At 41.0% G+C, this 26788-nt stretch overlaps 1 protein-coding gene across 1 annotated transcript in view; it reads left to right on the top strand.

Moving 5' to 3' along the window:
• Positions 1-26788, top strand: part of ghra (growth hormone receptor a) — a 40393-nt gene that overhangs the window by 6146 nt on the left and 7459 nt on the right. The window contains exons 2-8 of the mRNA XM_020646453.3: positions 7254-7375; positions 21381-21510; positions 21681-21850; positions 23821-24002; positions 24848-25001; positions 25122-25212; positions 25408-25477. Of these exons, the coding sequence (XP_020502109.2) occupies positions 7258-7375; positions 21381-21510; positions 21681-21850; positions 23821-24002; positions 24848-25001; positions 25122-25212; positions 25408-25477 (915 nt within the window). The 5' untranslated portion in view covers positions 7254-7257. The remainder of the gene's footprint in view (positions 1-7253; positions 7376-21380; positions 21511-21680; positions 21851-23820; positions 24003-24847; positions 25002-25121; positions 25213-25407; positions 25478-26788) is intronic.

The raw sequence follows: 26788 nt of genomic DNA, 5'->3' as shown, positions 1-26788 counted from the left end.
TTTATGTCTCTTTCTAACAGACAGAGAGCAGAGGAGGTGGCACTGTCTAAATTGAACTTAAATACATTGGCAACATAGATTGGTGCTCTTTTGACATGATTGTGTCCAAGTTGTGAACCTTCATTACTGTGAGCCAAATAGAAGTGACGAGCCATTTTTTTACTTATGCACTCCTGAACTTTTCTAGAAAACTTCAGGCAGACTGTCACTGAAATCTTCCTGAGTTGGTTGTTCACAAAGGCACCTTATAGCGGCACCATATCCCTGCCTAATGTGAGGGGAAGGCAAGACATGATGTAAAAAGGGAGGCAGGAAATTCACAAAAAAAAAGAAACAGAGTCTGCTATACGATTCTGCTATATGAGGCTGTAATGATAATTTCCCCTTTCTATCAATGTTACCTGTGGTTTGGGAGAATCACAATATCAACAACTGAGCGGAGAACATACTGGTGAACAGAAATCTTAACCAAGCGGTTTCATTGCAAGCACAGAGATAGCAAAAGTCGTGTGAATACAGTCGATGGATGTGCAACCGTCGCAGGATACAAAAGTCACAACCGCCTCCCCGTTTGCTCGCAGTGGATCTTGGATATTTCTTTTTTGCGTTCTCACATCAGCTCATCCAGACTTTACACGGCAAAATGTACTCGTGGGTTTGCAGGGGGAAAAAAAACGAGTTTTCGAGTGTTTTGTGCAAGTGTGAAAGCACTATTATGACGCCCTTTTGAGGGGCTTCACCGGTGTTGTTTTTATCTCCAGTGACAAGTTAATCCTCGCTTCTGCCAGCGCTTCTCTCACACTGTCTGTCTGCCTGCCTCACACTTCATTTCCCCCGGACCAGCAGTTGACTCCACTCAGTCGTTACCTGCGGAGAAAAAGAAAGACTAAGAACAAGACAATATAAAGGCATGTTTAAGCCTCACACAGATTGAGAAGACAACTCTTCCAGGGTTGTGAATTTAAAAAAAAAAAAGAAGGGGGAATCCATCACAGCAGGTGGAGATTATGATCCCGTTCAAGGCCTACCTTGTTTTTCTGTGAGAATTTAAGTCTGTACGTGAATGTATTCATTTGTTTAACTAAGATAAAATGTGTATAATCAATGTTTACATGACTACTTTCTAACCAAAGTACACACTCCAGGTGATGCTTTCTTTAAGTTTTCTCTATCTAAGTCAATAGATTAGTTGTTGACATCTTCTGCAATGCATTGTGTGTATCCCTGAGTTCTAACAAACATGTTGGATGTGTTTATTTCCTCTCGCAACATTTGCATACAGCTCTTTCCATTTTTTTGACTTTTGACTTTTTCTCCCAATCAAAGACGGTATATAAGAAGTTGGTGTATCATTCGAGCTCTTTTCACACATGCACTCCTGGACATTCTAAGCAGTGTTAGTGTTAAGGACAGCCTGGCCCTGAAACCTTCCTAAGTTGCTCTTTCACACATATCCCATGCAGCAGGAAGTTTTCTTCCTTTCCGTAGGACAGGAAGAGGGTCTCAGGAGGCAGGACATGATGTAAAGAGGACCCGATGTAAGTCACAGTGTAATTATCACAACATGTCCGACGTAGCGTCAGAGTCTGCCAGTTTCGGCTTTGCGTCAGTGCTAGGTGTCATTGGATGTTCGTCAGTTTGTTCAACAGGTGACTTCCTCTGCCCAGTAAAAAAATATTTTCAGTATCAGTAGTTAGGAGTTCTAGGTGCCAGCATGAAATTGATTTGGCACTACAAATAAACATCGGCTACAACATGCCACATCATTTGCCGATGTGCCGATGTCTGTCAACACAGCCAATATCGTCTAATACCGATTTTTGCATCGGTGCATCTTTAATTTATATTGTAAACAAATAAGTGGAAAAAAACATGCTGGAGTACGAAATTGTATGAAGTAGCTTCATTCCGTGCAGAAGTGGACATTGGTCGCACACAAGTCACTTGATATAAACATCATTAACCCACTGCCCATATGCTCACTGTGAATTATCCTTATTATTACCTGCGGCTTTCTCACATTGACTTCTTGCGGAAATTTGTCTAGGAGGATGACATCACAGATAAAGTTGGGGGGGGAAACAATGTTGTCCGCTTGCGTTCACGCTTTGGTTTCTAAAAATTGAAGCACAAGTGCCTTAAACCTGCATTCTGTCTCATGGACAGCAGGGGGTGACTCCATCGTCTGGATAAGGAATCTAGATTGAAGGAAACGAAAAGAGAAAATTACCCAATCTCTCTGTTTATTTACATCCTCTGTATTTCTTTTTTAGGGACTTCTTGGTCTCACTCGGTAGTTTCAAGTCTTTTTCAATACCAGATGTTTGTTTTGAAAAAATCGTTGATATTTATTCACCTGGTTATTTCCCTTTTGGGTGGACGTTTTTAGAATTTTTTTCTGGCACGTAACATATTGACTTACAGTCAATCAACCTGTCTGCACTTCGCTCTCTGTATAAAAAACGGTTTAGCCCATGCTGAGGACAGCGAAATGCATTCATGTTAATAGTCTGCTGAAATAAAACAAGTGCACGTAATTATGTAAATTCCATGAGTAATTCTTTGGGAGGGCAAAAGGCCATGTTGTGGGGCCCAGATGAATTACACTGTACTCATCTAAGCTCCTAAAGCATCCATTACGCACGCTGAAGGATTAGAAATCTGAATCCAAAAAATACAATCATTGGAAGAGCTTCCAAAAATTGCGTAACACAAGACAACACCTGTTTGGTTGTCATTTTCTCATACCTTCAATTTGGTTAAAATCTTACATGCTCTCCATATTCTTTTCCCTGAGGGTTATGTGAGGTCTTGTTTGTAAAAGACCGGACCCCCTTTCTCATAAAAACATTCCTTTACCTCAGTCGCCCCAGATACAAACAGTATGAATATCAACAAGGTCAATAGATAAATTAAGACTATAAGACAAATAGTGTCAGACAGCTGTGCACAGAAAAAAGTAAATGTTTAAAAAGAGAACGAGAGAAAGTGCATCCTCTGCAGTCTTTCTGTCTCTTTTAAGAAGCCTCAAACTAAACTTTGGCTTGCCACACAGCTCTGTGTTTGAGCATGCTTTTCCTCTGCAGCTATAGAAGAGCAGATATAATGTTCCCTCTCACCCCCTAACCTTTTTTTTTGTTTGGCCTCCCTCTCACACAATCACCCCTTCTGCTCCTTACCTCCTCCTCCTCCTCTCTCTTGTCATCTCCTCTTGAAAAAACACAGATGATTAATAGAGATTAAAGAAAACATGGGAGAGGCATGGAGCTGGCAGTGGGGTGCAAAGTCAAGATTGTGTGTGTGTGTGTGTGTGTGTGTGTGTGTGTGTGTGTGTGTGTGTGTGTGTGTGTGTGTGTGTGTGTGTGTGTGTGTGTGTGTGTGTGTGTGTGTGTGTGTGTGTGTGTGTGTGTGTGTGTGTGTGTGTGTGTGTGTGTGTGTGTGTGTTTTTTAGGGCAGAGGTAGTGGGAGGAAGGTTGACCACAGAGGCCTTATATGTTTACAGAGGGACCCCAGGAGACCTGCACTGAGCCTCCCTCTTTTCTGATTGGCTTAAACTGACTTCCTGTGAGTCTTAAGAGCTTGTAATTGGCCGAAAAAAAGGAAAAGAATGGGGGAGAAACGTGCAGGAGATTGATATGAAGCTTTCACATGAAAAGGAAAGACTGATATTGGGGTTACCATGAGGCCTTCAACCGGAGTTGAGGGGCGGTTTGGCCTCCTTTTCTTTTGTGCCTCACCTGATCAAACATGGGAGACTTGAAAGAAAAAAAAAAAAAATGCAGAAAATATAGAAAAGGAAACAATTGAAACAGTCACAGTAAGAAAAGTGTTTTGTAAGTGTTCATCAGTGGGTTGTTAAATTCACCAGAATAATGGGCATTTAATTATGATGTTAAAATGACAGATGATCAAATGTGAAGGGCGATCGAGACAGACTAAGAGAGGGAAGATCTGAAGAGAGATTTGGACAGGATGACAGATGCAGAAAATGAGCACTAATTGGTTATAAATGGAGCGTTTTAGTCCGGCCAGATGAGCCAGCTTCTTGACAGCTCTCTTCCATAAATTCTTGCATTGTATAACTTGGTCTCGTCCGGCCTCTAACACATGGAATTCATCCACACATACACGCAGCCCCCCACATACACACACACACACACACACACTCACACACACATTCTTCTTATGACTTAACATTTAAACCATTAGAACGTCCAATACAACAGGGTAAATTGTTTCAATGTGAGTCATGCAGTTCTTAAAACTACACTTTTCTCAGTTAGATTTCATAAACCAGTTTTCTGGAACCACTGAACCACACAATAGCCCTTTAGATATTGCAATTCTGCAACAGCACCATAACAGAGTACCACCGTTTTAACGCCTTTGTACTTGCATGTTCCAACCACAACGACGTAATATTGGTTGTCCCAGTGTGGGATTTCACATTGTATTATGGGGTTGCACAAACACGAGAGGCACTACGTGTATGCACACAGCGGGATCTTCCCGTACACACATGGTCGGGCATGCTCACACATACAGGGCTGATCCGTCCAGCTCTCACTTTTCACACTGCCATCTCCCCCCATTACACCTCTGCTATACCTCCAATGGGGGCTCAGGGGTGGAACATCTTAACCCCATCCTTTCGGCCTCCTTGTGTTAAACATTGCACGTTAGGCAGAACAGGGGCTTAAATTTCTGGTAATATGGTAGTGACACTTCATACTCTGTTGATAGTGCCAAGCAAGGCAAACCATCATTAAATACATTTACACACAGGAAGCTATTCCTTAGGACTAAACATGGACGTAGTCCCAGTGACGTCACCCATTGGTTTCTGAAGCGGACTTTTGAATCCAATCGATGGCTGTTGCCATACTGTAAATGCTGTTTTAAACTGACTTTTGGTCAACCTAGTAAGCTAGCTTGCAGGTTTTGCACTTCCGCATTGGCTTCATTTTACAACACCAGAGGTTGCCACCTGTATTGAGACTAAGGATGTTCTTATGTGTAGACTAAAGAAGCTGGGGATTGAGCCAGGGATTGAACAACCTTCCTTTCAATTGATAAACGACCCGCTCTACCTGTGAGAAGAGGTGGGACAAAATATCAATATGGCAGAACATTGTTGTCTTATCTTGTGTGAAATAAATATTTAGATCACTAGTGCCACATATAAATATTTTCTTTTAAAGACATTTGGTGCTCTAGACATGAATGAGGGAAATGTGAACTTCAGTTTATTGGCCAGAGAAGAGGAAGACAAGCGGGATAACGCCAAACAGCGGTGAAAAGAAGTCTAGACATATTGCCCTTTAAGTGGTGAGACTGACACCAAATGAGTGATTTCATACAATTTCCTTCCCTACATGTGAGCCACAGCCAGTCTTAGGTGTATTGTGTTTTTCTTTGTATTGTTCTTGCACTTTAAATGCACACTGTAATCCAGAGTGAGTGAATGTGTGGTTTTTTTTCCGTCTTAAGTAGGTGCACATGTTTGATTCATGCTATTGTATATCATGACACCGGTGGAGTTCCTTCAAACATAATCTTGACACTAGTTTTTTTAATGCCCAAGTGTTTCAGTCATGAAAATGTGTTTGATGTTGACGCATATTTTCTCGGTCGTTGTCACTCTATAAATGAGAGTAAAACATGGTGTAAAACAGTTCTCTTACAGTTCGCTACACGTCAAGTAACTGAGCCCAAAATGTTTCTCCTGCTAAATATTTTGGGGGGGGGGGGGGGGGTTGCTGTGTAGCTCTCTGTAGTTATACATATGTCTTTAAGGTGTCCTCAGAATGCAGAAGAAGCTGGGAAAAGTACTGAGAGCATTGCCCTCAGAAGCACAGCCTCCACGTCTAAGTTGTTGGCTGCCCAGCAAACTTGTGGAGACGCAGCTGTAAATAGCCAAGGGTGCGGACGGGGAGTTTGGCCTATATTTAGTGGTCAGACTTGACTGGTAGAACTTGTCCTCAAACACCAGCTCATTGACCAGGAAGACGTTGTCACTGTTTGTTTGTCATAACAGATCTTACATTTCTGCAAGAATTCTAATTTTAGTTGTCGATGGATGAAGAGGAGACCCAGTCACTTTCATTTCTGTACCATTAAATCTTTCCTGTATTGTAGCACGGCATGTAATGCTCGATTTATAAAGCCTACTCGCACAGCTTTCACTTAATGCTGCAGATTTCCTCGGCTCTGTGGTGCCTTTTTGTGGTTGGTATTAAAGCCAATAACTTTAAGTTTTGGTTCACTCTTATATACCTTGTTTCTCCATGGAGCTGGTAGAAAGTTGGGCAGCTGTTATTCCAATTTGTTCAATACCTGCACAGCAACAAACAACAGCTAAGCCCTTTTTTCACACTTGCACAAAACCTCTGAAAATGTCCTGACATTCTGAAAATATCACTCAATTTTCAGGGTGAGCTGCATGCCTTAACACAAATGACCACATTTGTCACCCCTACTTTGTAAATTCAACAAGTATCGTTCAGGAAAATTCTTCCAGAGCGAGTTAGCAGTGGGGGTTGACGTTTATACCCTGTGACCAGTGTGCAAAAAAAACGGAGAAAATATCCATCATGTAGCATTGCAAAAAAGGCCAAAACCGCATCCACCATATTGGATATGTTAGTTTACTACACTGTGACTTCCACTGCGTCCTTTTTACATCATATCGTGTCTGAGATCCTCCTTACCAACTGCGAAAATCTCCCGTGGTGAGTGGATGTGTGAAAAAGCAATTTTTTAAAATACTGCTCATTCTGTCATTTTTCAACCTTCAGTAGATGTATGTATGGATAAAATAAAAGACAATTTCACATAATTAAGGTTTTAACTTTTGGACAACTGTCATGATGATTAGGTTTGGGGAATTGTGTTATTGTTATCAAATATTTTGTGATCAGTTTCAAAGCGATGAAACTAACAAAACAAATGAACAGAATAACCGACTTCAACTCCCAAACGCTGCAGCAGCAGCAGCAACCTGGCATGATAATTAATTATGCCCTGTTCAGTGTTAGGTTTCACACACACCAGCTGAAAATAAATGGCACCCAGAATTTGTGCTCAGGGGTCAGGGAGAAGGAAAGAGAGAGACAGAGCGAGGGAGCCTGAGTGTAGAGAGGGAAGGAGTTTTTTTTTTTTTCTTTTTCATGGGCATGTCATGGAGTCCAACAGATAATTATAATCACTGTGCTACTGTCTCGCTCTCATTTTCCCCCTCTGTCTCTCTGCAGCATCATGGCTGTCTCGTCGTGCTCTCCAAATCTCCTGCTCCTTCTCCTGGTTTCCTCCTTGGATTGGCTGTCGGCTCCAGGATCTGCCTTTCTCATAGACCGGGACCCTCTGACATCATCAGGTTGGTGGATTTTCCTTTTTCTTGTCTGTGTAAGGACAAACTTGGAGGAAAGAAAATTATACTAGACAAGTGATTCTTCAGTTCATCAGCCTCTCTGCAACTCATCAAACATTAACAAACAGGATTCAGGTTGTGCGCACGACACGCTGTATTTGCTTGTTATCAGGACTATGTCAGACATCAGTTGCTGAATGCCGTGTTTGCTCGGATACATGTGGAAAGGTTAGCTGTTGAGCAAACGCCGCGCTTTCCTGGTTTGGCTTGTATAATAGGCTGGTGATCAATAGAGCCTGGGTAAATATATGGTCCAAAGCGTCTCTGTCAAAGTCCAGGGACAGGACGTGGACAAAGCAGGATGTTCAGCCAGCTCATCCCGCTGTCACCGAGCCATTAGAGAGAAATTTAGGTGAAAGAATGTTTGCGGCTGAGAAAACAGGCCAAACTAATTTTCAGTTGAATTTACTGCTTCAAGTTGAAGAGCTAAAGACGGCCAATAAATGTTAAAAAGCCACTATGCTATCTCTGACCACATCATTTCTGCAATTGAGTGCTTTGAGCCGGAACCAATAGAAATGATGATTTAGTGTTTTCAGATGGTTGAAACAAAAGTTTGTCAGTTGCTGTCAGATATGCCAAATGTGTCTGCAAACTTGTAACACAGAAATATGTTATTTTCTCTCGTTTGATTTCGCTGAGTCTGCATTTCTGTTTGTTTGTTTTTCAAATAGGACTTATACCACCGGAGCTGGAAGCAATTATGTTATATGCAAGCTGTATTCTCTATGGACCGGATTTATGTTATATGGGCTTATATTACACAGTTTTTCATTTTTGATAATTGTGCCAGTTATTTCCGCTTTTCCAATTTCATTTTTTTTTTCAACTGCTTAGGACTTGGTGCATAACTTCATCCAGTTTAAGGAATGCTTGAATGAAACTAATTGCACAGACAAAATCGCTGCAGAAAAAAACATACCTTGAATGTAAATATGAAGCAGGTTGCTGACTTGAGTGTGTATTCTTAGACACATCAGCTGAAGGCGATTGAGACGGGGATCTGAGAAATGTCTGAACCGTCTCTGTCTCTCCGCTGCAGCACCCACTGCTGGAATTGGAAAGCACGCTTGTTACCTGGAGAAGCCCTAATGGCAGTTTTGGCTCGGGGACATTGGATCTGATTGAGATTATAAACGTATTTAATACCTTCACATGCACTGTGAATGATATCTCCATTCACCTTCCACTTGTGTTGGTACAGTCTTCCTGCCCTGATGATGCCTCTAGAAATGTTGTTGCTTCAGTTGTGGACAGCTGTTACTTGATTTAAATGCTATTGAAGTTATAAACCAGACAACAACATTAAACATTGGACAATTTCCAACTTACACCTTCACAGTTCATACAATTAAAGCTGAAGTGCAGGTTGTTCTTATTTGATATTACAGTAGTTTTAAAATCCTACTCTTTTTTTTTTAATATTGAGTAGCATCGCCTACATAAGGAGTATCTTCACAGATATTCTCTGCTATATCTCAAGCAATGCATACTCTACAATCTATGAAAACGATGGCACATCACATACTACAGGATTTTATTAAGATTGCCGCAGGCAGAGGAACGCACCACCTCCCTTGACTTCACGTAAACGATGGCGTTAGTTAAATTTGTGATTTTTAAGCTCTGCACAGAGAGGAAAAAACATGAAAAAGATTTTGGGTGAAGAAATGGCAGAGGGGAGCCAGACGACATTGATTGTCTGTTCTTTAGCAAGAGCTGGAGGCAAGATTCTAACAGTGGTATTACTGTCCCCCCTTGTCTCTCGTGGTTATTATCGTCCCTTCCACCAGACCCATTCATGATGTCATCGTCAAGACTAAATGTTTGACAAAAATGGAGGCGGCCCGGATGCTCTCTGAGTTTCGACCACTGACTCTACAAAATAATCTGGGAAGATAACTGGTTGCGAGCAGCCTCGAGTTGGTAACACCCCCGCTTATAGCAGGGACGTGGGAATCGTACCTCTAACCGGCCTAATAATCTACTTAACCTACTTTAGAAGCGGTATTTTTGGTTTGTTTTTTTAATGTTGTGTCCTTGAATGGGACAATGAACCTCTATTTCACTCAAGCACTGGATACTTGTGCCCCAATTAAAAAGATAAGCACTCAGTTTGGCCTGCGTAATATGACAAAAATAACAGTGTTCATTGCTGAGATAATAATATGAACTGTGGTGAATAAGCAAATGTTGAAGAGTGCATATTAGAGATAACTTATAGTTTATCTGTCTTACTGCTGGTTTACACAAAACCAGTGTTCCCATCATGCTTCGCTTACATCCAAAATACATTTTTCACTTCATTGAAATAGTATGCAAGCATGGCCATTACCACGGCCTTCACCCAATCGGTAAAACACAATTTTGCTTATTCATTCTTTCTTAATTATCTCCTCTCCCTTACTCACTTCTACATGTCTTTATGCTGCCTGGATCAGCATCAGCTGCAATTTCTCCATCTTTTTTTCTTCTTCTATCATTACAATCTGAATTCTGTGTCTACAACATTTTCTATGTTCTCAGGCAATTGGATTCATATTACCTTCTGCCACAAAAAGGACGAATCTGGAGCATCATTCCACCTCTGTCCTCTGTTGACACATTCATCCTGCTCATAGTGCAGGTATAGTTCTCGTTCTGGAGGATGTGCATCGCTCTTCCAACTCATGGTCGTGTCCATTCCGTGGTCTGTATCCATGTAATTGTTCTGAGAGTCATCTCTCGCCCTTGCTCTTCCAAGGTTTCTATATACTAGAAATATGCCACACAGAACAGATCCACTATATAGTACTTCTTCTTTTCTTTGTGCAATGTTAGTAAGATGGAAACTATTCACAATGTTGACAGCTGAAGAATGCTGACTCATCTTGTGTTCTTGTATTTTTCTGTCTTTTTTTTTTGTTTCTGCTTTGTCAGGACATTTGTTTTAGGTCGTCCATTTAGCAAGCTCACTCAACACAAAGAAGATGGAGCTTCAATAAGTGGACCAATGCTGTGCCAAAGTTGAGGAACATGCTCTGCTTTCTGGTTTATGCTTGAAGTCCTTTTTGTTGGCTTTTACGAGTGAAATAATTCTGGTTGAAGGGTTCTGGTTCTGGGAATTGTTAGTGCATAATGTGAGACCAAATGCAGCCAAATTACTCAGTTTCACAGATTTTGTCTTCTTTTGGAGAGCCAATTAGACCATTTCCTTGAGGATATCTGTTTTGGCATACTGTACGTATTCCCATTTGGATGAAGCAATCATGTTAACCAGCCATTTGGCATTCTGGTGAGAAATTAATGGATGTAATCTGTTTTTTGGCCGTGTGAATTAAATTCTTTGTGACACTTATTGCGACACTTGTTGGTCATGATTTTAGCACTGTTTGTTTTGGGGAGAAGAACAGAGGCTGTCTGGGTAAGGCGAGTGGTTTTGTTGCTTGGTAACAGATCAGGGTCCAGAAAAGATGTATGGTAGCCTAACCTGTGAAACTAGAGGACTTCCAACATTTACACGATTTGTATAAAATGGGGCCACTGATTTATAGCAAACACATTTTTCACTTCGAAAAGTTGATTTTTAATTGACAGGTTACATTAAAAAACTTGGGTGTACAACAGGTGTGTCTTCACTGCACCTTTTATATGAATTGGGAAACCACAGAGAGAGTTCTGAGGTCTTTGCCCCCCAGCTTTGCGACTTATTTGTTCACAGACTGTAGCAAAAGTCTTTATCTGTGTGCGTTTACCGATAAGCTCACAGACAAACCACCTGAAGCCAGCTGAGGTCAAACCATCAATCAATGTGACTGGCACGCCTCCTTTAGGCGTTAAAATGGCTTCCAGCGAGCACTGTGGGTAATCTAGCTCATGGCCTTCTCCAACAAGCATTGAAACAACTGTAAACACCAAGCAGCTGCTGATAACACGAGCAAACACACACAGCTTGTGCCTTTCTCAAACCCACCAATACAGACACCTGCTTACTTTCTATACTTAAAACCTCCTATATTTGATATTTTACCTCCCCTCCATCTTGTCTGCTCAAAGTTATACATAAATTAATCTTTTATTTTTGTGTCTGGCCCCAAATGGCTCATCCCCTATGGGATTATTCAGACATTGAAATAAAACTTTTCCTAATGCCGTCACACTGGCACAAAACGAAATAAATACAAAAATGATACAAAGATTAAGTTAACAATTCAACGCCAAAACACTGGTTTAACTTAATAAATACCTGATACAAAAAAAGAAAGAGAGAACAGGAGGGGCGAGAGAGAGAGAGAGAGAGAATAGGATATCGACCACCATCAATGTAATGGTAATATCCCAGAGTGAGACTGGGCACAGAGAGAACGCAGGCTCTTTGACAGGTCATACAAAACAAATGCTTATAAAATATTCAACAAAGTTAATAGTCTCATAAGCACTCGCAGAAATCTGAGGAAAATAATCAATCAATCAGTTAATTGGTGCACTACGAAAACACAATATAACAACAAACTCTTTGGAACCTTTCCCACTGATGACAAAACAAGTCGACAAAACAAGCCCACTTACTCTCAATAAACGTTTTTGTACGGAATAGGTGAGTGCATCAGTAAGATTTGCTTTCAAGCTTCACTTAAAGGATTTTTCCCCCTACTTGAGGACTCATCAAGCCTTTCCAGAAACTCTGTGGCTCTTTCTTTAAGATTCGTATTTCTGCTGTAGGGCCAGCCGCATAACAAGCCGAGAGGAGGCGTGTGGAGGTGCTCCTATATATTTACAGGCTAACCAGATGATTACAGCCAGTGACAGTCATTTGTCTTCATATGTCTTCACATGCAGACGTCTTTTTTTTCCTCCCCTTTCCTGAGCGTCTGTGTCTGTCTCAGGAGGTCTCTTGCCCCGGGCTCTTGCATTGATTTCGCTGAGTGTGGTTTGTGTTCTTGGCCACAGAGGTGGTAACAGGCAGTAAAAGTGTAGAGGCTTGTTTCATCTGGTTTCTGCACACAATTCTACGGCTACATCTGCTTCAAAGACAAGCAGTGGGTGTGTTTGCTCTCGGCCGCAAATGTTGCAAATGTTAGGGTGTTGTGCGGGATGTGGTGTCTGAAGCTAATCACAAAGCTGGAATTGCATGCTGCAGATTGTCGGGAGGAGAAAACATGGTTGTGGAAATGCTCTCTAATGTAAGGATAGCTGAAAAGAAGCAGATGCAAAAGAGGAATGTTGTGCATGTAGTAGACATACAGTAAGCTAACAGAAACCCAGTTGAAAGGATATCTGCTGATATACTGCTGATATCAGCAATAAATCGTAAATGAATAACATCTCAGGACCTTGCATTTGATATGAGGCAACATCGAGGGCCCCTTCATGCGGAAGCCCTAAGCGGACAAACATCCTCTGAGTTTGTTTCCTTTTGTTTATTTCAAAATCTCAACTTGTTTGAGTCATTATCTCAAGATAACAGAACTGTTTTTTTCCCCCGTGATAACGAGTTAGTTTTTTGTGATCTCGAGAAAAACCCCCAAAATGTACTCGTTGTCATGGGAACACAGTAAAAACATTTATGAATGGCTGTCCTCTTAGGGCCTCTGTACCTTTAAGAAAATCAGCTAAGTTGATTTGTAACTCAAATTGAAAATTGTTTTTTTTAAATATGACCTGAATTGAATATCTGACAGACATTTAAATAAATATATATATTCTTTAGACATAAAGAGAAATATAAAAATCTATTGTCATCTGTCCAAAAGATGGGTCTCTTTGATCATTGTGTGTAGATCACTAAACTGATCTATTGATCCATTTAAATGCATCCTTTATTTTCAAAGATATTTTTGCTTTATTTTTTTAAAGATAGTTTTGCCTTTATTGGATAGGACAGCTGCTGATGAGAGATGGGACGTGTTGGGAGGAGAGAGTGAGTGATGACATGCAGCAAAGGGCTGAGGTCGGATTCGAACCCACGGCTGCTGCAATGGGAACTAAAGCCTCTGTACATGGAGTGCGCAACATAACCGCTAGGCTACCGGCGCCCCTAATGCCTCCTTAAACCCCTAACATACTTCTCTATCACTCCCCTCTTTAAATGCCTGGTTGACACACTTTTCTTCCTGATACATCTCATTGTGTTCTCCTTCAGTTGTGACCAGATGACGGTTTAATAAAGCAAGATTTACAGCTCGTTCAGTAAACATGTTGCTGGTGCTGCAGCTCTTTATTTCAGGTAACTGAAATCCATGAAATTCCTATAGTCACTCCATCGTTATTTTAGAATAATGAAGTTGGTGGGGTCAGGGTCACGGAGGGACCGGAGTCAATCCCAGCTGTCATTGTGCAGGAGGTGGATAGAACCTGGACAGATAGTAAATCTCAGGGCTCACATGTAGAGACAAACAACAATACATGCTCACACTCAGGAAATGTAGCGGGCAATCCAGAGTCACCCGTTAACCTAACAAGCATGTGTTAAGTGTGGGAGAACACCGAATGCAAACTGCACACAAAATGACCCCTGCAAGGAGTCCAATAAGAGACCTAATCACTTCCCCAACATGCAGCCCACTCTGGAAACAAGTTGAGCTTAATACCAATGGAAGAAATCTCTTTAGCGTTAAGGCTGCAATTTCATAGATAGGTGTCACATAGGTAGAGGCTTGTTTATTTAGCTGGTGTGTAACTCGTGGGTTTTTGTTTAACAGGGCCTCACACATGAGTGTTAATGCATACAGTCACCAGCTGAATAAAACATGTAGAAACACCTGATACTCTGCAGGACACATGAAGGTAGTGGATTGGAACCTAACAGTAAAAAAAAAAAAAAAACATGCCATCAGCCAAAATCCTGCTCATCTATATTTCCTCTCACTTTGACTTAATACGACATAACAAAGGCTGTGCTGTGGGCTGTAATGGCATTACAGGAGATTAACATCATTAGTTCAGGATGATAAACCTCTGGGACCAGAAACGGGCTGACCCAAGTCTCCGCGTGGTCAAACACCAAGACTGTTGACTGTGTCAAACTTCAAAGCAGTGAACGCTTACGGGAGTCATGAGGATCATGTGTTGTCATTCTGCAGTCCTTAACTTTAACACACAAGTAAAGCTGTGGGTTATTGTTTAATGGAAGGAAAGGCTGCATGTATTCAAGGACTCAGACAATGGCGCTTTGATATTCTTTTGTCGCTTATTGTTTTGAAGGTTTAAATTCAATGTGTGTATTTGAGTGTGTGTGTGTCTGTGCATGTGTGTGTGTGTGTTTGTGTGTGTTACTTCTTGTGCGTGTTGGAAGTTATTTATATCACCTGTTTACGTTCCCTTGTTTGTATCTTGTTGCAGTCTCTCACCTTTCCGCCCCTCTCTTCTGGCCCACTTCTCGCTCGCCTGAATACTGCATGGCGTCCTAAACGTTTCACCTCAACAACTTTAACACCGTCCAACTTCAATTAATAGCCTCGGCTTTTGTTTATTCCAGACTAGGAAATGACCCTGCCTTTATTTGGGACAGGGGTCAAAATGAGACAGGCCTTTAATTATTTTCAAACCAAACTGGTGCATAGCAAAGATGGAAAGGACTATAAAATAATAAACTCACACTAGAGAGTAAGAATATTCAGCAGTGTACACAATAGGGATATCGTAAATATTTTAATGAAATTGCTAATTTGATCTTGCTTATTGAGAAAGCCCATCTATGCCAACCTGCTGCAATCCTTTTTCTACTTATTTCTGATCTGCAAACTATGTCAATCGACACTAAATGCATCAGGGCCTCTAATGAGATCTGACTCTATTTGTCAAACCTTGCAGCATATCATTAAAAGGGACTGAGCCTTAAAATGGGGTTGGGCTTCTATTTGAAGTTTTACAGTAAGTCAAAAAAAAAATTGTATTTGTAAGAATTGACTAAAATAAAAAAAAATCTAATAAAAAAAATTCCAGACCGTTTTAATCCTCTTTTCCTGTTTTTTTTGTCTTTTCATCTGTTCATCTTTTCTTGTCCTCATCATCCAAGAAACAATCCGTTTAGAAGACAAATGATGCCGACTCCTGCACACACATTCATCGCTGTGTGTTTTACAAAGGTCGTGCCTGCATGTGTGTACGTGTGTGTGTGTGTGTGTGTGTGTGTGTGTGTGTGTGTGTGTGCGGGCGCGCGCGCGCGTGTGTGCGCGCGTGTGTGTGTGTGTGTGTGTGTACGTGTGAGAGAGAGAGAGTCTCTGTTCCCCAGATGGAGAATTTGGCAGCTCACACAGATACCATGAGAAGAAGAGTTAAAGTGCCTGTCTGACTGCACATGCCAAGTCCTCCCAGTGTCCCTGCTCCACAGCCCATCACTCAACACACACACACGCACACGCACACGCACACACACACACACGTGCACACATGCATGAACAAAGAGACCAATGGTAAAGCAGGCAGCGTTTTTGGATGATCTGGCATGGGTGCTGAAATGGCAGTGAGTAGTCTGGGGTAAAGTGTCCAGAATAGAAGTATACAGCCAATAAATGTGTGAACACTGGGTATTTCAACAAGAAGCAAGTTTGAATTTACTACTAGACCTGCTGTAAATACAAGTCTCCGTCTTACAATAAGCCCCTCGTACAACAACCTCAAATCCTGGAAGTGCATTATTTTATTCCTCATGTGGTTAAATTAAGACCTGCAGATGCCATTCAGCTCTGAGTGTCTTGTAATTGTGTTTACCTGTGTCAGCGGAGAGCAGAGTATGAGCTATGTGAGTCAGGGACAACCGGTTCTACTGTTCAGCAGCCGCTTGTGTGTTCTTTTCAAGCGATGGGTAATCAAATCAATTATGCGCTAATGCCAAGATGAAGAGACACTCAGTCTGTACTGTTTATGTGTCTGTGTGTGTTGTTTTGGGCTGTTTTTGATGGTGTGGTAGGGTAGCACAAGTCAGACAGATACAAGTCTGGCTCAAGTAATAAATGATCAAGAAATGATCAATTTTTCAGCATTCTGCATTAAATGAGAACAAAAATATCAGTCAGGGAAGTTACCCAGTGCAGTGATTCGCAGGCGTCAAGTGTGGAACGATATAAGTCCCTTTTTTTTTTGTGACAGAGGATGGGGGAGGTAGGAGAACCGTAATGGAGTCATTGTTGAACCCTGAGGGAAGTGACACAGATTGAAAGGTGTGACAGAGAATGAATCACCTCCAGAGTCTTTGAAATGTTGTTTTTTCCCCTGCAGAACCAGTTGTAGACAGATTACAACAGCAGATTACAAAGTGTCATTTCTGAAGCCTTTAAACAATACGGTTGTTTTATGATCTGAAATTTGAAACCTCAATAATCTTATTCGTCTGTTCTGTAATTAAGATTTACTCACACAGGCGTTTCTGTTTTGCAGCTAGTCATGGCTCATATGTCTGAGGTGTTACTTGATGGTCTACACTTTCACATTGTCTCTATCTCTTTTCTCCATCTACTGTATCTGCCTGTCTTTTCTTTTACCCCCTTCTTACCTTGTATCCTCTCCTTCCTTTTAGCAGCTCTTTGAAGCGTTATTAAAACCCTAAACGCTGGCTTAAGTCTGTAAATGAGTTGGAAAAGGTGGTAATTCATGTGTCATAGCCTCATTTCCCTCAAGCATTGAACAATGCTGATAAAGCCTGCTCGCACCTTACTCTGTTTTTTAGTGCTGCGGTTACCAGCTGTTACAAGGAATGGGATAAGATGGAGTTCTCTATTTTATTGGATTTCAAACTTTGATGGCTTTAAAGCTTTTGCATCAGGGTGGATAAGTGCTTTCCAGGCTCTTCTGTATGGACTCAGGTGCACACACTGCCCAAGAAGACTGACAAATAGCGAGGATTAGGGCGCATACACATAAGCACACATAATTAGGTTTTTTTTTTTTCCCGGGTGAACGCTGTCAACTGCTGATCATTTAATGGCAGCTGGCAGGTACAGGCAGGATTTAGCCTCCCATCAGTTAGACTGGTTATTTATTAGTACATTTAGAAAGTGGGGTGTAGGCGCCCTGAAACTCAATTACCACACTGTATGGCGGGCAAACCACATGTGGCTGTCAAGATGTTCCCTCTGGCTTGTTAGCCAGTTATAACTTGAACAGTTTCTCCTTTTTTTTTTAATCTCTGAAAAACACAGAGAACGTTCTGGTTTTTTTTGTTTTTTTTTCCTCCTCCGGCAACATATAGAACTATCCCTTAGATATCACAGAAGAAGAGTGAGAGCAAAGGAGTGAAGAAGCGACACACAGAGTGAGAATTTGATTCGCTTCAGGTGGCGCTTTGCACCTCTGAATCACTTTGGATTTGACAGAGTTATGGTCGGAATAACAAAACAACTTTTCAAAACATGATTCTGACCTTTACCAGCAAAGCCTGGTGGTGGGTGATATCAAAGAAATGTAAAAAATAACGATTTTATCATGGCAGGATCACTGATCTTAAAGGCTAATCTGCCAGTTACTGACCAGTTCAGCCATACTCACTTCCTTGTATAATGTTTAAAAATGCACAAAAACTGTAAAAAATTAGGTTAGTCTATTTCAACTGTATTCATCTATTTTGCACATTAAGGAAAAAAAAACATATTAAACAAATAACAAAATACTAACAATACTCAGTGCAGGAAGAGGCAGAAAACTCAAAGAGCTCATTTGAAGCCTCCACCTAAATAATGCTAAAATATCATCAAGTAGTTGGGTAATACATGAGCATTTGCCAGTAGTTGGCATCATATGGAGGGGGGTCTGGAGGTCTCCAGAACATTTTAGCACCAAAGATTTCTTTCCGATCCATTTGTATGCAAAATTTGAGCGTTTTATGCACCACTTTAAAAAAGAATGGTTCAGCATTGTGTCCTCTTTTGGGGTAAATATGGATTTTAGTGTTCATCAGGTACATTTTTAAATCAAACATAATCCAAGAATGTGATCATTCTGTGACACTTGGTCAAAGTATGCTTTTACTGGAATTCATAGAGGGGGGCAGGACATCTTTTGATTGACAGACAGACAGTCACCATAGTTACTCACTCTAACCAGCCTGCTACATACTGAACAAGAGGAGAAGGAGCTGCTGACTGACATCACTCTAAGCAGCATGCATGGAAATAAATGATTGCATTGTTCAAAATATATATTTTTTAACAACTGAGGTCCGGACCTCGCTGATATCATCGCCTCCCTCTGTTTCGTTCATTCTCGTCTCCGTTATCACAACAGGTGAGCTTCGAGTGGAGCGGCTTGTTAGTAACTGAGAGAGAGCAGAAGAACAGCGGAAGCAACAGTTTAAACAACGGGATTATATCTCCCATTGCTGACTGTTTGTCTGAGCTCCACTCTGGTTGACGTCTCTGCAGACTGTTTATGATATCGTCTCTCGGGCTCGTTAAAGGGGTTCGCTTTGTCGCCATCCAAAATGCAAACCTTAACTGGGCCAACTCTGCAGATGACCTTTTCTTGCACCTTGTCGGTTTGGAAAAACAGTTCCGCATAACTGAGATGGAGTTATTTTTACAGACTAACTCTCAAGTTTCGTTTTCATTTTCAAGCCATGAATCCTGCTCAGCTGTGAAGCGAAAGGGGAGTGGAAGCATCTGTGAAGGAGCGCACACTGCATCATGATAGAATGTACACTGTAGGCCGATGCTACGATATCTCTGCTTTAGCAGATTGTCAACACATTCTAATCCTGATCGTCTCATCGCACACCTCTAGCAGAGCCTCATTCTTTATAGTGAGGTTATCTCTCTGACGCCCTGTCTGTGTGTTTCTGAAGTCTTATTCTTTCAGAGTGAAACAACACTTGCAAGAGGGCCTTTAAATATGTCTTCTGAGTAAATGATCAGCAAAGAATTTGACACGAGTAACAGTGGCAAATAGTTAAGTTTGAAGTTGTAGTATATGAAGCATGAAATTATATTACACAAAATGCAAATAACCTGTCAGGAAAGACATACATTTTGACCCCACATCATGCATTTCTTTGTTTATGTCTTAGTTTTAATGCAATATTCTCGCATTTGTTCTAAATGTTCCTTCGCATCCAGTGCCTGCAGACAGCTCTTTGATGATGGCAGCTGGAATTCGCTGGATGGGGGAGGGCGGCCGAGTTGAAATAGCAAAAGCTCTGGGAACCCAGACAGTGTGCAGAAAATGAAGGGAGGGAAAGGTGGAAAAGAGGAAGGGAGGGTTTGAGAGCTGGAGGCACAATGGCGTTAGGAATGCAATGTATGATGAGGTTACACTGGCATGAAGTAGAAAGTAATCAAAGTAATGGTGTATAGTCTGTGTGAATAAATTCTGTTTATTTGCAGATTGGCATGGCTTGAGTTGGGCTTTTTGTCGTAGTGTCCGTTGTAAGAAGTGTGACCATGTTTACTGAGCATTTGCTGTATGCATGCACATTGTGTGAATGCTGCATATAAGTGACATCAAGCAGCATTTGTGAGTCCGTGTGGAGAAGATAGTTTGCAAAAGCGGATCCTATGACAGTGTCTGGATGTATTTGCACAGTATTTTTTCTAGTCTGTCTCTAACTCCCAGCCTTATGTTGTGAAGCATGTTTATGTTCTTGCGCTGTGTGTGATTTATTCTGCTGCCAGCACTGGAGGAGGGCGGCTAGAGCAGAAATCAATGATACCTTCAGCCGCTTATTTATGTTTGCACCAAACCCAGCGACTAGTGGCTGGATGAGAAACAAGCCCCCGACAGGAGAGGGAGATGGCTGGGGGGGGGGATTCATTGGTGCTGAGGGAGTGGTGATAAGGGCCTCAGGGTGGGGCAGAGGACAAACGGTACTACATGAGTGTGAGGAGGTCGCACGTTATAAAGGGAGGGTGACTGATAGTTGAGTCAATGAAACACTGTCTGTTTATATCTCAAAGTGCGTCACCTCTTTACAGGTTAGTTAAGGCTCCTTTAGATTATTCAAAGCTGCAGTATACAAAAAGCCTCAACTCCTATAAGCAGAAAGTGTTACCCCCTCTTTACAAAATCAGGTCAAGGCAGCTTGCCATCATTACACACAGTCATATGCTGATGCAGGCAGTATCTGCAGGTAAGCTTTATAAATGTCATGTTATCCAGGATACAGAAAGAGTTCAGGTTTAAAGGTATAGCTCGGGTGTTCTGTGACGTCGTTTCAATCAGTGCAATATATTTTGACTTCTGTAGGTCAGCGGTTTGGGTCTTGGCCTCTGCACACTAGGGTTGGAAATCGCAGATTGACTAACGATACGAAATGATACGTGACGGCCCATGGCAATTATAATATCACAAGACAGCGATTCTGTGGTGATTGATGAATTCTAAGACAATGATACATCTCAATATCTGACGCCTGACGCCCAGCCTCCACCATTGGACTGTGTCAGGGATATCTGTTTAGAGTTGTCTGTGTTTTATCTGTTCAATTCTGTTCAGATTTACTTTTCCATTCATTAGACTTCCAGCTATGCCTAACCCATACCAGGAGTCGTCCTTGATTTCATTTATATCTTTTCCTTTAGTCACATGTGTCTGTTAACCTCTTGCTTTATCGCTGCTATTTTCATTTTTCCACCCACAATAAATGAACTGATCATAAATTGGCTGGCCTTCTTTTCTACATGTAGATGATTTGAGTTTGTCCTCTGATGAAGCGATCAGATGTGCATTTCAAGTTTGTGCAAAGACGCGCTGTCTTTGTTCTTATAGTCCAAGACTCCGATCATAACGTATTGTTCGAAGCTCACAAATATAGCTTTTTATTGACGATAAGAAAATCTTTAAGGTCATCAACTTTGGGTTCTACTTGTGTTGATTGAAGTGGTTCGAGTTTGGGGTTAATGGAGGTTGGATTTTATCGGTAATGCCGTACTGATAAACCTTAACCCGCATCAATAATGTAATTGATCCGTCTAATGCAATCATATGTTTGTTCTGTTTCTCATCATTACTCTTCTTTGCCTTTTTTTCCGCCTTTCTCTTACAGCTTCCCTTGAACCACATTTCACAGAGTGCATATCGAGGAACCAGGAGACGTTCCGGTGTTGGTGGAATCCAGGGGACTTCCACAACCTGTCCTCACCTGGAGCACTCCGAGTCTTCTACCTTAAAAAAGAGTGAGTTTGATAGGTACCTATTTAACTGGGAGTTCAAGTTATTGTTTTGCATGTCTAGCACTTTATGTATCTTCCTGATACACAGATAAAACCCATCAAAAATGCTACAAAACAACATTCCTGCTTTTGCTTCTTCTTATCTTTCCCCCGTCATTGTTCCCCTCCTGCAGCTCCCCCACCAGTGAATGGAAAGAGTGTCCAGAGTACATCCATTCAAACAGGGAGTGCTTCTTTGATGTGAACCACACTTCCATTTGGATCCCCTACTGCATGCAGCTCCGCAGCCAAAACAATATCACCTACTTCAATGAGGATGACTGTTTCACTGTGGAGAACATCGGTTAGTAACAAACATCTGAAGATCTATCTGGATTTTAGCAACAATAAAGGATATTCTTGATTTCATCCCATCGGAAAATATGTTTGAGTCAAGCAGAATCCCACTTGAAAAATGAAAAATGAAAAATGAATCAAACGCAAAAAGTGAAAAAACTGCAGTTCCTCAAGTGTCCACTTGGACCCATATTAAAATGCCAATTTCTAAGTCCGAAATAAACATGTTTGCAGCCTAGTTCAAAGAACAGTTTTGATTTCTATAGCCTCAAGTCAATAATATCAATTATATTTCAATAATATGGATCATATTAAGGCTAAGAGTTTTGCATAAATTTGCGTTATTAGGGATGAGGTTCGGTTAACACATTCGTGCATTGTAGCTGTTTGCCAGAAGGCTTGAGGGCTTCCTCAGCTTCCTGTTTCTAGAAAGAAAGAAAGTTAGATGCGAAATTGTGAAATGTGAAATGTGAAATTCAATATGGCAACTGCCAATATTGGGCTTGGGTGAAGGCATTGAGACTACGTATGTGTATGTTTTTAACAGTCTATGGTTTTAGCACAATATTTCCAAGAAATGTTGCTTGGTATCAGCCAAACCAGAAAATGTCACATGCATGTCAATGTTGGATGAGTCAGTGTTTACACAGTCAATGTTTTCATGTCTGACAGTCTTTATCGAACAAGAACTTTATTGTAGATGTTAATAGATACGGCATGTCATAAGTTTGCTGATATCACTCGATAAGGATAAGCTGTTTATTAGCTTTCCTCATGTGTCCAAATTGATTTTTTCTAGATAACATTTAGATTCTGATTTCTTTTTACCAAAGGCCCCAGTAGAGTGTACAGTAAAGAGACAGGGGGTTGTCTTTCATTGCAGCACTGTGGGTCTGTTTGGGTTTTGAGACTCAATCATTACAATGTTGTATGGATTCTTTGGTCAACATTGTTTACAAAGGTTGTTTACAAATTATTGGATCTCTTCATTTTTTTTGCATGTTACATGTGCTTGAATGTTGAATGAATATCTCCAAAAATCTGAAATATATCCACAATACCAGAAAGGGGGGGAAAAATTGTTTCCAAGCTGATATATCCGTCAGTTAATATCATTAAGATTTATTTTAGCTGCTTGTCATTTTCTACTTAGAGGATGGGATATAAAACTTCAAGATGATGACAGTAATTCATGTTTTCAGTTATATCAGTGAATCAAATTATCCAACCTTCCGATCCACTATTTCCCCTTTTTGTCCCGATCAAAATGCATTAACGGCTGCTTGTTATATTTCCAGGACATGGCTTTAAAAATAATTTTCCCCAGTCAGTCTTGATGTTTCATATGATCTCCCAAACGTTACAAGGCCAAAATGTGTTTGTACCAAAGAATGGTTGAAATTTGAGTTTTCTTTTTTTATGGAAATTTTGTCTTTAATTTACAAAGAGTAATTGTGGACCCATTTAATGTAACTTATAATTCCTTATTTGTTTCTTTTTTGGAACCTCGGGACATAATGTGTCCCCTTGAGACAAAATGAATTGTGATAATTATTTTCTCAAAGTTTGAGCATGCACTCTTTTGTTCAAAGTCACCTCGTGACTTAAACATTACTTTTCACCTTGAGACAAATTTAACTTCAGCTGCACACCTGGTAAGGCTTAAACTGGCATAGTCAGACATGTATATTTCATTAATTGAACCCCTAACCCTAACCCTCGGGATGTTCATGTATGCAAGGACAGCACATCATGCTAATGCTCTTAAAATAAACCAACAAACAATGGAGGTGAACCCCTCTGATTTTTGACTTATCAGATATTTACAGAAGTTTCTTTAATTAAAGGGTTACTTTAACTATGATTGTAAATTTGGTCATCCTTGATTTGCTTGGTGTTTTCAGAGCCTTCAACTCATTTACTAACTCATGGTTAAGCATGTAAATAGCATTTTGTGTTTTGCCCTCTTCCTTGCAGTACATCCTGACCCCCCAGTGTCTCTAAACTGGACACTGTTGAATATAAGTCCCTCTGGACTAACCTATGATGTCATGGTCAACTGGGAGCCCCCGCCCTCTGCTGATGTTGGTACAGGCTGGATGCGGCTAGTGTACGAGATCCAGTACAGAGAGAAAAATACCACTGGGAGCTGGGAATCGGTGAGTCCTCTCTCTTATACCTTGCTCTGAAAGTTTCTCTTCCTTGCTTTGCTTGTATGCACACACACATACAGACACACAGCTTCATGTCCTGACACGTGTAAATACACACCACAAAACTTCCAAGACGGTCTCTGTGCACAGGCACAAGCTCACACAAATGCAAACATTCATGCCCTTAACTTAAAGTAGAGGTGGGTCAAACAGCCACAGTGTCGTGTTTCCTTCCCTCTCCTCCCCTCAACTGTGTGGCTAAAAAGCAGTGGAAGCCTGAGCAAAGCCCTCTGGGAAAACTTTCTGAAGGAAGTCAAGGGAGGGGTCTGTAGGTCAGATGCCATGGGACCTTGAACAGACACATATTCATTACAAATGGGCCAGCTAGTTCTACAAACGCAGCCTTGCGTTTGTAGAACTAGCTGGCCATCTATTATGACAGTATGTCCTACATCTTATGAACTAAAAATACATTAACCTTTACCCTAAACCTTTGGAAAGACGTGTCACAGGTACCAAAAATAAACATAACCCCCTTGACCTCTGTTTAAGCTTACATTTGAGGTGTTTCTGTAAAAAAAAAAAAAAAAGTCATCTGTTTCATTTAAAGCTCATGTGAGAAGTTTTTAGTTGGCTGTGAAACAGACTAAAAGTAACACTGAGGCCTCTTTCTAAACTAGAGGAGCAAACGAGACCACCAGCATGAAGACTGACTGTTTCTGTTTAGTTTTTTTTAATGTTGGAAATGCTGCGACAGGATAGGGGTCTTTTTTAATTTTCTCTTTTTGGTTCTCTCTTCCCTTGGTGTGTGTGTGTGTGTGTGTGTGTGTGTGTGTGTGTGTGTATATCAGTTGGAGACACAGCCGCACACCCAGCAGACAGTCTACGGCCTGCACATAGGAAAAGAGTATGAAGTGCACATCCGTTGCAGGATGCAGGCCTTCACTAAGTTTGGAGAATTCAGTGACTCCATCTATGTTCTAGTGACTGAGGTCCCCAACAAAGGTAAGATTTGTTTCAGCTCTTTTATTCGGCACAGCAAATAAATATTGCTGGCCCCGTTGTTCTCGCTGTGGTCATGATGAAATGAGGATGATATGTTCTGTTTTGTGTTTTGTGTTTCAGAGTCTACCTTCCCACTCTTGCTGGTGTTTGTTTTCGGGGTTGTGGGCATCCTCGTCCTCATCATGCTCATTATAGTCTCCCAGCAGCACAGGTAGGAACAGGCAACATTCAGCAACATTATCCAAAACCACGTTCGACCACTGCTGCATTATTTATGATAGTTACAGCTGGAGCCAATGTTTTGAAAATGTGCAGAAACACCCCTCTCCACAATCACACACACACACAAATACTGACACCTGTGAAGAGATGACTTCATCATGTCCTCCTCTCTTTGTCGTTACAGAATAATGATGATTCTTTTGCCACCCATTCCTGCACCCAAAATTAAAGGCATTGATCCTGAGCTGTTGAAGGTACATTTATGTTGGTGTTTTTATTCTGCCTTGTCTTTGTTGTCCTCGTCATATACTCTATATTTATTTAGACATACATGGTACGTTCATGTTGTGTGCAATTATGTGGATAATGGCTGAGTTGTAATCAGAAATGACAGTGCTAAACATATTGAATGCTTGTGGTTATTTGAACTGTATCGTGAAATACTTTCAAAGAACTGGCGGAGGACTGGTAGAACTTCATCTTCAAAATGAAGAATATCCAAATTGAGTGTTTGAAACATGGTCGTAGTCTCCTTTGCACTACCCACTGGTTCCAGAGAGCGGCGTTTTGAAGCCGTCTTTAAAGATGTTTATTCCTGCTGTCATTTTAACTTGGGTGTTAATGGCACTTGAAGGGCTTCAGCAGCCGTCCTTGAGTGGACACTCGAGGAATTGCAGGTTTTTTACCACCTCTATATTGATTTAATTTTCCAACGCTGGAGGTTGCTGCTTGGCTATTACTAATGATTTTTTTGTTATTAATGTACCTTTTTTATATATTATGTAAACTGCACACACTTTCCCAGAGCCAACCAACATCTTCACGCTACTTCTTTTGTCCAACACTTTAAAACCAAAGTCTTTTATCTATAAATGATGTCCGTTTTTACAGAGTATTGTTTCCTATGGTATTTACACAAAGAGGGAAATTGCAAACATCAACAATTCACAGCTGCCAGCACACGGACTTGTGCACTGTTGATTTGTAAGTTGATTATCAAACATGTTGTGTAACCAACTGTTCTTTTTGTTGTTACATTTCCATTGTAACTTTGATTCAAAACAGACACTGCTGGGCGTCCATGTGGCTCGGTCGGCTGAGGCACTTCAGGCTACATAAACATCACATCACATCTCCCTCCGTCCCTCCTCATGTCCTATCGCAGCCTGTTATCATTCATCGCCAACCACCGAATAAAAGCACAAATGTCCATAAACTATGTAAAAGAGCAAACAGGCCCTCTTGTTTTGTTGTAGGTAAACAAGACCAGAAGCAGCACTGCGAGATAATAAGATGGGAAGATGGTCTTGGTTGTGCTGCGAATGCATTATTGTCAGATGATGTGGGATGCATTAAACAGGCAGCCTTTTTTCCTCTTAACAAAACAAACCTCTCCCCTGGTCCTCGGAATAATAACACCTGATTATAAAAAAGTAGCTATTTCATGCTCGGACAAAAGTGAAACACAAAGGCGCATTCTATCGCTGAAATGTACACATTATTAACAAGCTGTTATAGAACCAGATAGGACTTTTACAACGAAAGGACATTCTGCATCCCTATTT

This window comes from Labrus bergylta, chromosome 2 (genome assembly GCF_963930695.1).
Source record: "Labrus bergylta chromosome 2, fLabBer1.1, whole genome shotgun sequence".
Lineage (NCBI taxonomy): Eukaryota > Metazoa > Chordata > Actinopteri > Labriformes > Labridae > Labrus > Labrus bergylta.
Note: the sequence above shows the minus strand (reverse complement) of the source record. Positions and strands in the feature narration are given on the sequence as shown.